The 15,505-nt window shown below is 41.1% G+C and overlaps 1 protein-coding gene across 1 annotated transcript in view; it reads left to right on the top strand.

The window, feature by feature from the left end:
* Positions 1 to 15,505, top strand: part of LOC121451308 (mucin-16-like) — a 192,194-nt gene that overhangs the window by 103,571 nt on the left and 73,118 nt on the right. The window contains exons 24-37 of the mRNA XM_041656777.1: positions 304 to 428; positions 907 to 974; positions 1,803 to 1,975; positions 2,086 to 2,121; positions 2,804 to 2,860; positions 7,239 to 7,360; positions 7,501 to 7,568; positions 8,485 to 8,657; positions 8,750 to 8,785; positions 8,956 to 9,012; positions 12,545 to 12,669; positions 12,843 to 12,910; positions 13,518 to 13,690; positions 13,801 to 13,836. Coding sequence (XP_041512711.1) covers positions 304 to 428; positions 907 to 974; positions 1,803 to 1,975; positions 2,086 to 2,121; positions 2,804 to 2,860; positions 7,239 to 7,360; positions 7,501 to 7,568; positions 8,485 to 8,657; positions 8,750 to 8,785; positions 8,956 to 9,012; positions 12,545 to 12,669; positions 12,843 to 12,910; positions 13,518 to 13,690; positions 13,801 to 13,836 — 1,317 coding nt within the window. The remainder of the gene's footprint in view (positions 1 to 303; positions 429 to 906; positions 975 to 1,802; positions 1,976 to 2,085; positions 2,122 to 2,803; positions 2,861 to 7,238; positions 7,361 to 7,500; positions 7,569 to 8,484; positions 8,658 to 8,749; positions 8,786 to 8,955; positions 9,013 to 12,544; positions 12,670 to 12,842; positions 12,911 to 13,517; positions 13,691 to 13,800; positions 13,837 to 15,505) is intronic.

The following is a 15,505-nucleotide window of genomic DNA, read 5'->3' as shown; positions in this document are numbered from 1 at the left end:
TAAGTATGGAGACTTCAGAAAAGGCTTAGCTTTTTAAAGGGACTTCAGGAAAGAAAGAAACCTATAGAGATTTTGCCAACTGAAGAGACAAATGTATTTTCTTTCTGCTTCATGGTGAAATCAGCCACACACACCAATCCTTTGTAATTTATTTGAAGGTATGGGGTCTGCTTTCCAAGGAAACATGTGTTTTCTAGAAAAAGAATCTCCTCTGTGCAAGACTACACACAGCTGATGCTCCAAGTTCAAATTCAGAGAAAAACAATAGTCTTAGTGTGTGTCTTTCCTCCACCCCCTCTGCAGCAGCAGTCCCTGTCCTGGTGCATTTTACTATCAACTTCACCATCACTAACTTGGCATTTGAGGAGGCCATGAGTCGCCCTGGATCCAGGAAGTTCAATATCACTGAGAGAATCCTGCAGAGGCTGGTGAGAGTCTTGCTAACTGCGCCTAATACCGCACACAGGTGTAAGCCATGCCTACCTGTCACACAAGCCTCTGGAAGTTGGTGAGAGTTCTGCTCACTGCACCCAGTACCACACACAGGTATAAACCATACCTACCTGTCACACAAGCCCCTGGAAGCTGGTGAGAGTCCTGCTCACTGCACCTAGCACCACACACAGGTGGAAGCCATGCCTACCTTTCACACAAACCCCTGGAATCTGGTGAGAGTCCTGCCCTCTAAATCTAACACGGCACATAGATGTAAGCCATACGTCCCTGTTACACAAGCCACTGGAAGAAGAATTTATCCCTAACCACAAAGATCAAATCTTACAAGAAGACCTAGCCCATCTCAGCCTGACCCCAAGGATGACATGTCTCGGGACCTTGCCAATCTCACTTCTGCCCCACTTGTACTTGCTCGTTTCTTCCTCTCACTCCTTTAACCTTCTTCCACAGCTGAGGCCCTTGTTCCAAAAATCCAGTGTTGGTCCCGTGTATTCTGGCTGTGTCCTGGACTCTCTCAGGTGGGTTTGGGGATATGGAAATGGGGTGTGAGATCTAAAATGTACTGAGTTTCCTTCTGTTGTTTTTCTGCGTAGCTTCTGTTCAGGTGAAGTGAGAAAGCCCTGACACAAGGTGTCTTCCAATCCTACCACTTCCCCGCAACTATCTCCATACTAGTAGACCATCATCACAATTTTACTGTTCCTGATTATCCTGTCTGAATTCCCAATCCCATTTTCTGCCTTTGGAATAAAAGGAGGCTGCCTTATACATTTAAAATTCTGTTCTCTGATTACTGTGAAGACAAATAAATTCTTTTCCACTTGCTGTCAGTCCTAAATCCATTTCTCACTTGTCTTAGATATGTGAGCTCCTCAGATCCCAAAACATGAGAGTGAAGATATGATTCTTGTATTTGATAAAAATTCATAACTCCATGATTTCTGATTGTCTCAGTCTAGGAGAAATCAATATGTTCATTATCTAGGTCTGGCTTCTGGTCTTTTCCAATATTCTTTTTTCTTTATAAAAGATATTTATTTGTCCAGTATGCACATGTAAATGCATGCATGCATTTATGCATGTGTGTTTGTGTGTGTGTATGAACACACCAGTACCATGGCATCCATGTGGGAGCCAGAGGACAATTTATTGACACCATCATGTGGGTCCCAGGGATGGAAGCCAAGTTGTCAGGACTGATGGCAAATTACCCCATCTGTAGATCCATCTCTCTGGGCCTCTATCAGCCTTTTCATTTACTCCGGTACTCCCAATCCTATCCTAGCATTTCACGATGCTTTGTTAAGGAGTCCTTTATTGTTCATTGTTTTACCTGTTCTTCCCAGATCTGAAAATGATGGTTCAGGCACAGGAGTGGATGCTGTCTGCACTCACCACCTCGACCCCACTGGCCTGGGACTGGACAGAAAGATAATGTATTGGGAGCTCAGCCGGCTGACCTATGGTGTCAGCAGGCTGGGCCATTATACTCTGGACCAAAACAGTCTGTCTGTCGATGGTGAGCAATGGCCACCTTCACTTTGCTTTAGTGAAGTGCCCACATTCTCTCTCTTAACTCCTTATCAGTATCTCCCTCCATTTTCAGTCTTTCTTTCATTTTCTTTGCAGGTTACACACATCAAAATCTGGCTACCACCACCAAGAGTGAGTATTCTCAGTTTTTATAAATCTCTACGACTCATATGATTTCCACGTCTTTGGAATGAAAGAGGTCAAAGGCCCATTCTCCATTTCCCAAACTGTGGTGTGAGACTTTCCCTGGAGAGAGGCGACAAACAAACATCTACTCATCCTAGAGAGGGAACTGATTATGCACCAAAGTAGCAACTACACTACCACCCAACTTGGGTAACCAGTGCATTTATTGGGGTTACTCACAAGAGCAGGGGTGACTCAAAGGCAGCTTCATCGTCAATAGCCACCCTAGCATGGGTCAAAACTCAGAAAAACTGGATCCCTGAAGGTCTCTACTTGACTTGCAGGAGTCTCACCATGTCAGAGAGTCTCTCCTAGGCACCAAAGCTGGTCAGAACCTTCTTCCTTAAATGTTTTCCATGGCTTCTATAATCTTGGGCTCTCAAGAATCTTTAGCTTTAGCTTTACCAGACTTGTGAAGTTTATTTTTCTAAGGCTCATGAGCTTCCCCTCTCCTTTTCTGAATAAATGTTTCAACTCAAAGGAAATTGCTAAATGACACAACCTCATCTCTAGCCTGTGATGGACAAAGACTTAAACACATAACTAACCCCAGAATCTGCATTCTTTCCCTGATGTCTCCAAGCTAGTGGGGTTTCTACTCTAATCATTTGAGAGTTTACCTCCACAGTCTCCGTGATGACCACGCCTTCTACAGCGTTGACTACCGGCTCTCCCAGCCATACAGGTAGGAATTCTCCTCTCTGAAGACATACCCAGTGGTTCTAGAGTCTTAGAGTCAGGAGGAGGAGTGGAGGAAGTGACCTATTCCAGAGGATCCTAAGGTTAACACTTGGTGACTTTCACAGGTTCATCCCAGGCCACCAAGAATCCCTTTAATTCTATTTCCTGGTATTCAGAATCTCTGGTAATTGTTTCTGATGTTTATTGGTGGCGATGGATGTCTAAATCCTCCCCCAGCCCTTAGAAGGATATATATAAGCAGGGCTGTTGGCTGAGACTAGATGTATAGTGTGTAGTCACTGGCGTGCTATCAAACATCTCAACAAAAGATCAAACTCCTAGTTTATCACTAAGCAACTCACATACAGCTTGCTGAAAGGACTCCTGTTATTGAGTAGAAAAGTGGTTATTCTGGATAACTCATCATGAATATATTCCTTAATATAAATCTGTATAAGATCCTGTACTATGTGTAGAAACTATAGTCATAGTCTTTTGTTGTTGTTGTTGTTGTTGCTTTGGAGGATTGTATTTATTTATTTGCATTGGTGTTTTGCCTGCCTGTATGTCTGATGAAGGTGTCAGATCTTGGATTTACAGAGAGTTGTTAGCTGCCATGTGGGTGCTGGGTACTGAACCAGGGTCTTCTGGAAGAACAGTGAGTTCTCTTAACCGCTGAGCCATCTCTCCAGCCCCTCTATAGTCATATTCTTTCATCAGGCTTTTTTAAAAAAATGATTTGTCCATAATTGATGGATTATATCAAATCATTTCTTTATTTTTAGGATTATATTCTTCATTTATTTCTACCTCATCTGTAATGTTTTTATTGTAAGAATTATAAAAAAAAAATACTAGGCCTGTAATGGGTTCAGTGGGTAAAAGCTACAAATCTGAATTCAATCCCTGGATCCCACACGGTAGAAGGAGAAAACCTTTGCACTTTGACCTCTATTTGCCCATGCTTATATGGAAGCAATATATGAATATTACAGTAATATGTCCTGTGTTCAAGTTGTATTCTGTGACCTGGGCAAGTTATTTAATTTCTCATTGGCTCAGGATTTTTATTTACATTTACTGGTTGCTTGATTAATGTCTGTATATCATTATGCACAACTGGAAGTCAAAAGACAACTTGAGTTTGTTCTGTCCTTCTGCTATGTAAGTTTCAGAGATACAACTTAAGTCATCAGACTTGTCAGCAAGCAGCTTAATCCACTAAGCCATTTTTGCCAGTCCTCGTTGCCTCTGTTTTGAATTTGTATAATAGACATTGTAATAACTGCTTGGTCCATAATAACAAAACTGTTGGGTGTAAGCTCATTAAATCGATCTCTAACACAAATTACCAACATAATGTTTCTACTGAATATGAGGAACAATATTGAGCCTTGGGCAGTCTGTGGGGCCACTTGCAGGGGGACTAGTATTTATCCCTAATGTTTAAACTGACATCTAGGAACCCATTCTCTTTGGAGGGATACTTTGCTTAGCCTAGCTATAGGGCAGAGAGACTTGGTCTTGCTTTGAAGTGAAGTGTCAGACTTTGTTGACTCCCCATGGGAAGACTTACCCTTTCTGATGAGTGGATGTGGGATGAGGAGGGGGAAAAGGTGGCACAGGAGAAGGGGAGGTAGTGGGTGGGAATGGGGATAGTTATGTAAAATGAGAAAAGATTGTATCAAAAATTGTAGAAGTTAGCTTGATTTGGGAAATAACCAGGCTAGCTAAAAGACAAAACAATTATGTTTTTATTTACTATAAAGGTAAAACACATAAAACAGGAACGAGAAGTCCAAGCTCAGCTGTGGTGCCAGGGAATCAAGAGAGAGAGAGAGAGAAAGAGCATTTGAGCCATGTGCCCATTTTTTTCTCAGAGTCCCAGAAAGCCACACACACACGAAGATAATTGGTTAAAAAAGCTTCCCCATAACCTCCCCCTTTTGTCTAAACAAAAGTATCCAAACCCAATACAAAACTATATACAATGGTAACAGATATCAAGTATAAAATTACAACCAACATAAACAATATTAAGCAAGGAACACATGACTAATGTTTTAATAAGCATTTTATTCCAAAGAGTCAAAGTCTTGCATTGGAAATAAACTTGGCTAAATCATAAGAGGAAGGTAACTGCAACTATTTAATCTTCAACTCCATAGAAGCCCTAAGAAGGGAGATATTTGAGTAGGCAGGCAGTGCAATCAAACAGCTTCTAAAGCAAACAGTATATGATGGAGACAATTGGCTATCTGAGCAATCATCCAAAGTCTCATGGACAACGTTGAAGCAACCAACTTTGGATAAGGTCTATCATAACTGGCAGACAATTTTTAGAGGCAGGAAATTGTTTAGAACTGTCTTACCCTGTCTTGGCAAGATTTGACAGTCCTTTTCCTTGTGTCCTGCTTATCCAATCCTGAGACCATGTGCTTTGTCAGTGGTTGAGGCATGGGCAGTTCCTTGCCCAAAGCTTAATTGTTTTAAGAAGAAAGCAAACTCTGAGTGGAGTGTCTTCGGTGCTCAACATTCTCTCAGATATAGATTGGTGCTGTCAAGAAAAATTATATCTCATGTCAACAGAATCCTAAGCTATTTAAATGTCATATTCTACAGATCCTTGAAGTGGTTGAAGGTTAGCTATCTGGGCAGAAGGCAATCTCTATGTATCTAAAAAACCTAAATAACCTGATTATATATATAACAAACATGAACAACTATTGACCTATAATACTTAATACCTGTGTAACTTAAAGACTAAGACTTCATGTCTGAATATTAAATAATCTGTAAACAAATGTGCAGCAAATAAGGACAATGACCTCAAAATGTAAACAATGTATAAGTATTTTGATCAGAGATAAGAATAATATATAATGCAATACGAAACTATATCCTAAAAGTTGTATCAATATACAAAATGTCCTAAACAGAGGTAGAAACATGCATATATATATATACAATTTGAAAGAATAACCTATGCAAAGTTATTCTTTCAAAAAACCTATGCAAAGTTATTCTTTCAAACTGTATATATACAGTTTGAAAGAATAACTTTGCATAGGTTAATAAATACTGTAAACAGGAATAACAAATATAATTTGAGCTTCTATCAATATACAAAAAAAACTATACCAATGTACCAATGTAAATTATATGTAAATAATAGCTCACAAGTATTCATTCTATTATCCACTATTATTATCCCTTTTAAAAAAAAAATCTCGGAACTTACATAGTTTCCACCCCAATCCTCTACCTGATACAAGTAATAATCAACAACCCCTAAATGGTATTCCCAACATTAAGGAGAAACATTTTTGGAAGAGGGTATGTTGTCCTCTAGAATTGCTTCCTGCTGTCATGGGGGCAATGTTCTCTTTATGGGATCCTGCAAAAGTAAAGTGATGGTTGAGTTTCAAGATTACTGTCTAGTAGAGGTGCAAATGATTTTCAAGCAGTTGGTAGGGTTTTTTCCAAAGTTCTTATTTGGAGTTCTTGCCAGAATGTCATGAGAAGGTGCACCATAAAAAATTCTTAGTTAAAAAAAAAATAAAAATAATTATAAGGGTTGGTGTGAGAGCTGAGTTCTAAAGTGCTTTCCTTGCAAGCTTGAAAATCAGAATTCAATTTCCCAAAACCCATGTGTGTTAGAGGAGGGGGGGTGAGAGAGCAGAGAGAAAGAAGAAAGAAGAGATAAGGGAAGAGAGGAGGGAAAGAAGAAAAGGAAAGAAGAAAGTGATTTGGTGTCAGGTACTAACAATCCTAGCTCATGGGAGATAAAGCCTTGATCACTGAAACTCACTAGACAGCCATTCAAGCCTACTTGATGAGTACCTGGCCAGGGAAAGACCTTGTCTCAAGAAGAGCAAGATGGACAATTCCTGAAGGAAAGCAATATAGGCTGTTCTCTGTCATCCACATGTATGCACTCCCAAATACACATGACCCCAATCCTATGTGCATATGCACACACAAGTGTATGCACATATGCTCAATCACACACACACACACACACACACACACACACACACACACACACACGTATTCAGTGAATAAGCAGATGTCAAGAAAACATTTGGTTTAAACAAAAATTCAAAGAAAAGAGAATGCTTATGTAACTTTTATTCTCCTGAGAGTCAAATATAATTCCTTTCTGGTTGATAGTATATTTACCAGTCTAGAAGAATCCCATTCATCCTTGATAACTATCAGGTTAAACTGATGTTCTCTAGGTGGAAACTGTCCACTTTTGAAGAAACCCCTTCTGAGTGATAGAAGGTGTATTTGTACACCCCAAGTCAAGTTCAGAAAGAGAAAATAAGATAAAGTTCAGATATTGTGTTTCTCACATCCCTTTCCTCCTCTGGCAGTAGCAGGTCCCATTCCAGAGCCTTTTACCATCAACTTTACTGTCACTAATCTGGAGTATGTGGATGATATGGGTCACCCAGCATCTAGGAAGTTCAATGTCACTGAGAGACTTCTGCAGAGCCTGGTGAGATACCCCCCCCCCCCAGTGTATAAAGGCCCACCCATAGATGGAAGCTGCACTCACCAAACCATGTCACAACCAAGAAGAAGGCCCTAACCCTAAATCCTCAGCATTGTTTTCATGCCTCTTACCTTTCTCCTCAGCTTGGAGCACTGTTTAGTAAAACCAGTGTTGGCCCCCTGTACTCTGGATGCAGACTAAAAATGCTCAGGTGAGACCTTATAATAATAGTCTAGGGGTTGCAAGATAGTACAGTCAATAAAGTACTTGCTGACCAAGCATGAGGACCTGAGTTTGATTCCCAGCACCCACCTAAAAAGCCAGTGATGATGGCATGTGCTTGTAAACCCAGCATTGGAGAAGTAGATACTGGAGGGTCCCTGGGATTGGCTGACCAGTCAACCTTCCAAAAATCAGTGATCCCTAGGTCTCATAGACAGACAGACATAGAGAGATTTATCTCAAAAAACAGATGGCTCCCAAGAAAGAATAAACACTCAAGTTATTCTCTAACCTCCATATACATACATAAGCACGAACACACACACACACACACACACACACACACACACACACACACACACTCACACACACACTGGACCAGGCAGTCTTTCCTCAAGTATTTCTAAACCACTTTAGTCAGCTTACCTTCTGTCTTTATGTCCTCAACTTTGGGGAATTTAAGACACGTACCACATTGCCTCCTCAGCTATCCCCAAAGCCTGCAAACCCCCACATACAGAATCCTAATACTCTTAATTCCTTCCTTTATCCCTGACTTTGGAATAAAGGAGGATTGCAGGTGCTGTTTTAAAGTTCAGTGCATAGGACTTCTCTTAAGACAATTTCCCACTCTCAATCCCAGTTTTCATCCATTGTAAATAGGAGCTCTCTAGACCCTGTGACATGAGGACATAGGTTTGAGTCTCTCAGTCTCACTCCATGTCTGCTCACGGCCACAAGGTAGCTACTAGAAATCAGTACATTCAGAGAAAGAAAGCCCATCTTTTCAGCAAATATACCAGATGCTCTGTTTCTTCTGGCCCTTTCCAGTCTTAAGACAGACACTTCTGGATCCCTCCCTAGGTAATCTATTTAATACCAATCCCCCTGTTTGCCCTTCCCAGGCCCGAGAACAATGGAACAGCCACAGGAGTAGATGCCATCTGCACCTATCAGCCCAACACCTCTAATGGAGGGCTGGACAGAAAGCATCTGTACTGGGAGCTGAGAAGACTGAACAAAGGCATCATGAAGCTAGGGCCCTACACCTTGGACAAGAACAGTCTCTATGTCAATGGTGAGCTATATTTCAGAGTCATGCTCCTTTCCTCCCACACCACTGCTTCTCAACCCCACCCCATTTCCACTCTTTTGTTGTTATCTATGAAGGTTATACGCAGCAGACTCTGGCCACCACCCACGGGAGTGAGTATCTTGAGGCTCCAGTATTCGTGAGTAAACCCAAGAACTGGAATCTCTATTCCATGCCTGAAATTCACCTTCATTTAGGGATGAACAGGGAAGGGGCCGCTTCCTTGTATTCCCCCATGCAAAGGTTCCCCAGTCAAAATAATTACATTGTTTTTGCTTTTCAGCATTAGTGATGGCTACTATTTCTGAAGGAATGCCAAACACTTCTTCGGCACCCACAGGTATGAATTCCCCTCTGTAGAGATTCTCCCAGTCATTTAAAAGATCGGCAGAGGGCAGATGAAAAATCCCAGAGGGTTCCAAATGGATCTCACAGGCTCTTCCAAGGTCACTGAGGAATCTTTAATTGTCAAACACTTCCCTAGCACCCTTTATCCTAAAGCATCCCTTAGAACCTACTTCTGAATTCTATTGGCCCTTAAGTTCTAAATCACCCAGCATTCCTGACAATGGTATATTTCATCAAGCCTGTTCACCGAGGGGATTTATTTAGTCTGTAGTAGCTGCTGTATGAGGAACAAGCACATTAAGCAATAAATATCTAGTCTATCTAGTAATCAATGAGTTTGTTTTAATAATTATTTTTGGCACTGAAGATATAGCTTAGTTGACAAAATGCTTGCCTAGCATTCATGAAGTTCTGCGCTCCAACCAGCATCACACAAATTGAGCAGTGAAGTTCTTGCTTGTAACTTGGGAAGTAGAGGCATAAGGACCAGGAGTTTAAGGTCACTGCTGGTCACATAGAGAATTTGAGGTTAACCTGGGCTACACAAGAAGCTAGAAAACAAAGGAAAGCAGGAAAGAAAAAAAAATCTTGTTAAATAAATTAAATAGAGAAGAGGTTATTCTTGCTAAATTACTAGTATGCCCCCAGTGTAAATGTGGATCAACTTCCTGACTACAGGAGTGCTGTCATATCTTTTTAGCAGAATTTTAAAGAATGATTTGTCCAAAATCTATGAACCAGTCATTTCTGGATTTCCTGCATTTCTTCCCCAACTATCCTAGAATATTTTCTTGTGGCAACTGCCAAAGATACCAGAAACATCTTTAAGTAGAGCAGGAAAACCCATCTGCTCACCACTCAGTTCGGTGCTTGTAAGCCACTTGTGTTTGACTCCAGTTCTGTGAACTGTGCAAACTGTGAACTGATGCCATAAAAGTTTGTATAAATTGTTTTCTCATTCCTGTGATAAAGTACCCAACAAGAAGCTGCTTTGGGGAGGAAGGGTTTGTTCTGGCTTACTGTTTGAAGGGCATTATCTGTCATGGCAGAGAACACACTGTAGTAGGAGCAGGAGGTTGACTGACCTTATTGCTTGTCAGGAATTAGAAGGAAATTGGAACTGAGCTTACTTCCTCCAGCAAGACTCCACCCCCTAAAGCTTCTATAACCATCCCAAGCAGTACCACCAGCTGTGCACGGAGAGTTCTAACACATGGGACTGTGGGAGAAATTTCTCCTTCAAACCCCAAGATTCCCAAAAATTAGATGGCTATAATACATTGTCATGTATTCAGGATCAGGGGTTGTATTGAAAACCAGCACTTGAAATGTCAAAAATATTAAAAATGGACTGGAGGGATGACATAACAGTTCAGAGGGCTGCTTCTCCAGAGGATCCACACTCAAGTTTAATTCCAGTTGCAGGGGATGCATTGCCTTCTCTGGCCTCAACAGCACCTGTATATATATATGGCACACATTCAGACACACACACACACACACATAAAGTAAGAGAAATAATAACACATTGCTAAAAATATAAAAAGAATTTAAATCCAACACACACTCTCACATATTCTCATTGGCTCGGTCTTTACATCTGTGAAATAGGAATTGCATCAACATCTCCTAATCCTATTAAGTGAATTGACACAGTCTCGAAAGGACAAATGTCATACCTTTCTATTATTTGTGATTCCTAGACTTTATGTAGTCACATAAAATTGTGAATATATATTATATACATACATATATAAAATAAAAGTAAAGTTTTCTGGGATAACAAAAGAGGCAAATGAGAGGAGATAATATGAAAAATGAAAGAGTGGGAGCATGTGGAGGAGATAAAGAAAATATTCAATGCAAAATATGTACCAAACTGTTTAAAGACTCATCATAATAAATCTTTAATTTCTGTTAAAAGATAACAAATTACATTTTCATCCAAAGGGATACGCTGTTCTGAGACACAAAAATCCAGAATGTGTTTCCTCCAAGAATTTTCTTATTTGTTTATATGTGTATGTGTACATTGCTTGTGTATTTGCACATGTGTACATATCTGTATGCATGCCATGCCATGTGTGCAGATTAGAGCACAACTGGAGGGAACTGATTTCTCTTTCTTCCACCATGTTAGTCCCAGGGATCATGCTTGAGCCATCAGTCTCGGCAGTAAGTGCCTTTACCCCCTGCACCTCCCACCGTATGTGTGGCTATTCTCATGTGTGCAGGCGCATGTGCAGGTTATAAGTCCATGCACGTGGAGGCCAAAGAGTCTGGATGACTCTTTACTTTATTTACTTTATTTTTATGTGTATAGTGTTTTTAATGCACGCCGTACCCTCAGAGAACAGAAGAGGTCATCAGATACTCTAGAACTGGACTTATTCATGGTTGTAAGCTACATTGTGGGCGCTGGGAACTCTGAAATAAAAACTACCAATAGCCTTAATTACTGAGCCATCTCTCCAGTCCTTTCATGGTTTTTAAGATAGGTTCTCACACTGCATATAAAGCTCACCAGTTCAATTAGTGGGCTCCAAGAATCTACTGTCTCTGCCCCTTCAGAGCTGTGGTGACAGACTCACACAACAGTGCTTGACTTTTTTTTTTTTCTTTTAACGTGGGTACTAGAAATCTGAGCTTGAATTTTCATGATTTTTTTAGCAGTCACATTACCAATTGATCTATCCTACTGATGTTTCATTTATACATTTTCCTTAGTCTTCTCATAGATTGAAACTAGTTAAGAATTGATTTATATAATAATTCAGTTTAGAACAGCTACTTAATTTCTATAACTAACCAATTGACTGGCAGGTTGTGTTAATATGTTTACCAAAAAAAGAATGGGTAAAGAAAAGGTACTCCATATGAACATTGGAACACTTCAGCAATAAAGAACAAATTATTTCAATTATAGGAACATGGATGTAACCAATACGTTGCGAATTAAGTTAGTCTCAAAAAAAAACTAATATCACATGTTTTCTCTTATTTGTGGTTCTTAGATTATATATGCATTTATATGTAATTGCACATGAGTAGATGACAAGAAACTTGAATGTTTCTGTCTTGGGCAACTGATGTAATAGGAGAGGGAAGAACAGAAAAGAGGAAGTAAGTGGCCTGTGCTTAGAAATGGTCACTGATAAGCACATTATAGGCTTGCATGAAAGTGGTCTTATATAAGTCAGCATAGTAAAATAAAAAATAAAAGAGAAAAATAGTTTACATTATAAAACTCAGAAGCCATGATTATAAGTATGATAGCTCCCTGGAGGGACAGATAAGCTTCCATTCTGCTTCATGGTGAAGTTACCTCTCAACTACAGTCCGATTTCTCCTTGGTAATTAAATTGAAGCTGTTGTGATGTCTCTTCCCCCGAAAACAAGTGTGCTTCCTACAGGAAAGTATCTCTACAGTGCTTGAATATGCGCATGCATAGCTGTTGCTCCATACTGAAGTCTAGAGAACAATAAGAGGTTGAGCACATGTCTTCCTCTAATCCCCTCTGCAGCTGCAGGCCCTGTCCTGGTGCCTTTCAGCATCAACTTCACCATCATTAACCTGGAGTTTGAGGAGGAAATGGGTCACCCTGGATCCAGAAAGTTCAATATCATGGATAGAACCCTGCAGAACCTGGTGAGAGTCCTGCTTTCTTCATCTAGCCCCACCAACTGGCCATGCCATGCCCTGCCCACCTCATCCTGACTATACATATGCAAATCCCACTCACAATGCCTGCTTTGCTCAGTTCTCTTCTGTCCTGACTTTATCCCTCACAGCTTCTCCTCACCTTTCTCCTTTCTCCACAGCTCAGGCCCTTGTTCAATAAAACCAGTGTTGGTCTATTGCATTCTGGCTGCAGGCTGATCTTGCTCAGGTGAGTCTTCAGAATAGCAGGCTGGAGTTGCTTAAAGTGCTCTCAGTCCAAGGATTGTGTTCAAATTCCTTGCTGCACTTCTGAATGTCTTATGCACAAGTGAATTTGGGAGGTACCATATCTCATACCAAAATGTCTCCTGATTCTATCGCTTGTCCCACAATTCATCAACAGATTGGAATACCTTCTGTTCTTCCATTTTGAATTTCCTCCTTCTTCCCCTTACTTAGAATAAATGAACATTTCCTATGAATTTTGAAGTTGGCCCACATGGTTTGTCTTAAGACAAATATGCTCTTTTTGCTCCCTAATGTTGACCTTTGGTGCCCCAAACGTTATTCTTCAAACGTCTCACTTGTGACCTCTCCTTTTCCCATAACATACCCTTGTTTATTTGATTCTTGCAATTGACAATAATTCTGGACTCACTGCCTGCTCAGGGTCACACATTACCGGCAGTCAATATGATAGAAAATCTACAACTGACTTTGTAAGTCTCTATCAGGTATTTCTGCTCCTCTGAACCCTTCATGTGCGGCACCAGGCATTTCTGGATCCCTCTTTAAGCAGCCAGTTTATCACCATTCTCCTCATCTACCCTTCCCAGGGCTGAGAAAAATGGAAGTGCCACAGGGGTGGATGCCACCTGCACCCACCACCTAGACCCTGCTGGCCACAGGCTGGAAAATGAGCAGATATATGGGGAGATAAGCAGTCTGACCCAGGGTGTCACCCAGCTGGGCCCCTACATCCTGGACAAGAACAGTCTCTATGTCAATGGTGAGCAACAGTCATCTGTGCTTTGCCGTATTGTGGAGCCCATACCCTCCTTTCCCACTCCTTCTTTCCCTCAGTTCCACTAGAGTTCAAATCTCCTGTTGTCCATGTAGGTTACACACACCAGATCCTGGCTACCACTCCCAGAAGTGAGTATTCTAAGTTTCCTTAATTGTCTACCACACCTATCCCTATACCCAGCCCTTTGAAATGAAAAAAAAAAATAGCCTATTGTCTCCATTCCACTCTTCAACTAACCTGCAGCCTGAGGTGTACAGCACTTTAAACCCTAGCAGAACCCAGACTGGGACACCCTAGTGTCATCCACAGATGATGTCTTCAAATGGATGTCTTTTCCCCCCACAGTGTCCATGGTGAACATTGTTTCTTCAACTATGCCAGCTCCCATCTCCAATCTCACAGGTAAAATTCTCTCTGAAAATGCTTCTGGTGACTTCTGTAATCACAGGAGGCAAGATGATGGGTAGAGTAGTATGTTAAAGGGGATCCTAAGGTTGACCCTTGGTGGATGAGAGGGTCCTCAAAGGTCCGAGAATTCTCAGCTAATTCTCAGGTGTTTCCCACCCCAGAATCAAGCTTCCAAAGCCATTCTCAGGTTCCTGTTTCCTAATGTAGGTGTCTACAAATTTCTAAATCTTTCTCAAACTCTTGGAAGAATTTTAAATAGCAGACCAGTTAGCCAAGAAGAAATTTGTGCAGGAAGCAATGTATAAAAACAGCAACTCAGGATTTTATCAGCCTCCTAGTTTGACCCACTTGACCAAATGATCAAGAAGTCTATATGTCTCTTTCTCTCTCCCTCTCCCTCCCTCCGTCCCTCCCCCCTCTCTGTTTGTATGTATACATGCTTGTATTGTTAATACTTGTAAAAGCCAGAGTTGAGTCTCTGTTATTTATCTTCAGGTGTCATCTTGGAAATATAGTGCTGAGGGGTGGTTTAATAAGTAAATGTTTCTTAATTAAGCATGAGGATCATAGTGTGGGCTCCCAAGAACCCATATTAAATCTGGGTGAGCATAGCAGCCTGCCTGTCTCCAAAAAGACTGAATAGCCAGATGAGCAGAAACGGCAAGTTCTGGATTGTCTTTGAGAGATCTTGCCACAATATATAAGATAGACTGATTGGAGAAGACACCTAACATCAACCTTGGCTCTCATACATGTGTACACACATGCCCCACATGTATGCAAACACACATACATATATGCACACCACACACCCATACGTATGACAAAACAGATAAATTCTATGGCTCTAAAGGCCTTTTCTTACCAGAGCTCTCTGACCCAAGGTCTTACTCTGAGCTGATAATTGATCCTGCTTGGAGGAGTGAGCAAACATGGCAATGTTGCATGGATAAAGCTATGTAGAGCTGCCATGTTGTTGCATGAAGGGGATCAACAGTAAAAGAAGGGAATTAATCCAAAGCAGTGATAGAGGCATCTGTGATCTACCAGTAGCCACACAACTGAAGAGCTTGTCTTTCCCACCACCCCCAGAAACTCTTACTTGCAATAGCTCCTCAGAACCAGATGGGCTAGTGAGCCCCTCCTCCATTCATGTTAGAACTTCGCTAGGCCCACTCTTGGATGGGTGAAAGCAGCTGTGAGTTAAGTGCTGCCGCCATGTGGTGTCCTGAAGACCATATCCTACAGGGCTCTTCCCCATCCTGCTCTTACCTTCCGTCTTCCTGCACTTCTGTGATACTACCTTGGCTTTTCAGGAGGTGATATAGATAGCTGTTCTATTCATATCTAATTACTGAACACTTATTCTCAGCACTTTGACTAGTTAAG

Source organism: Microtus oregoni, unplaced genomic scaffold, assembly GCF_018167655.1.
Source record: "Microtus oregoni isolate MIOR12 unplaced genomic scaffold, Mior012 000008F_ref0000371, whole genome shotgun sequence".
In the NCBI taxonomy this organism is placed as follows: Eukaryota; Metazoa; Chordata; class Mammalia; order Rodentia; family Cricetidae; genus Microtus; species Microtus oregoni.
Note: the sequence above shows the minus strand (reverse complement) of the source record. Positions and strands in the feature narration are given on the sequence as shown.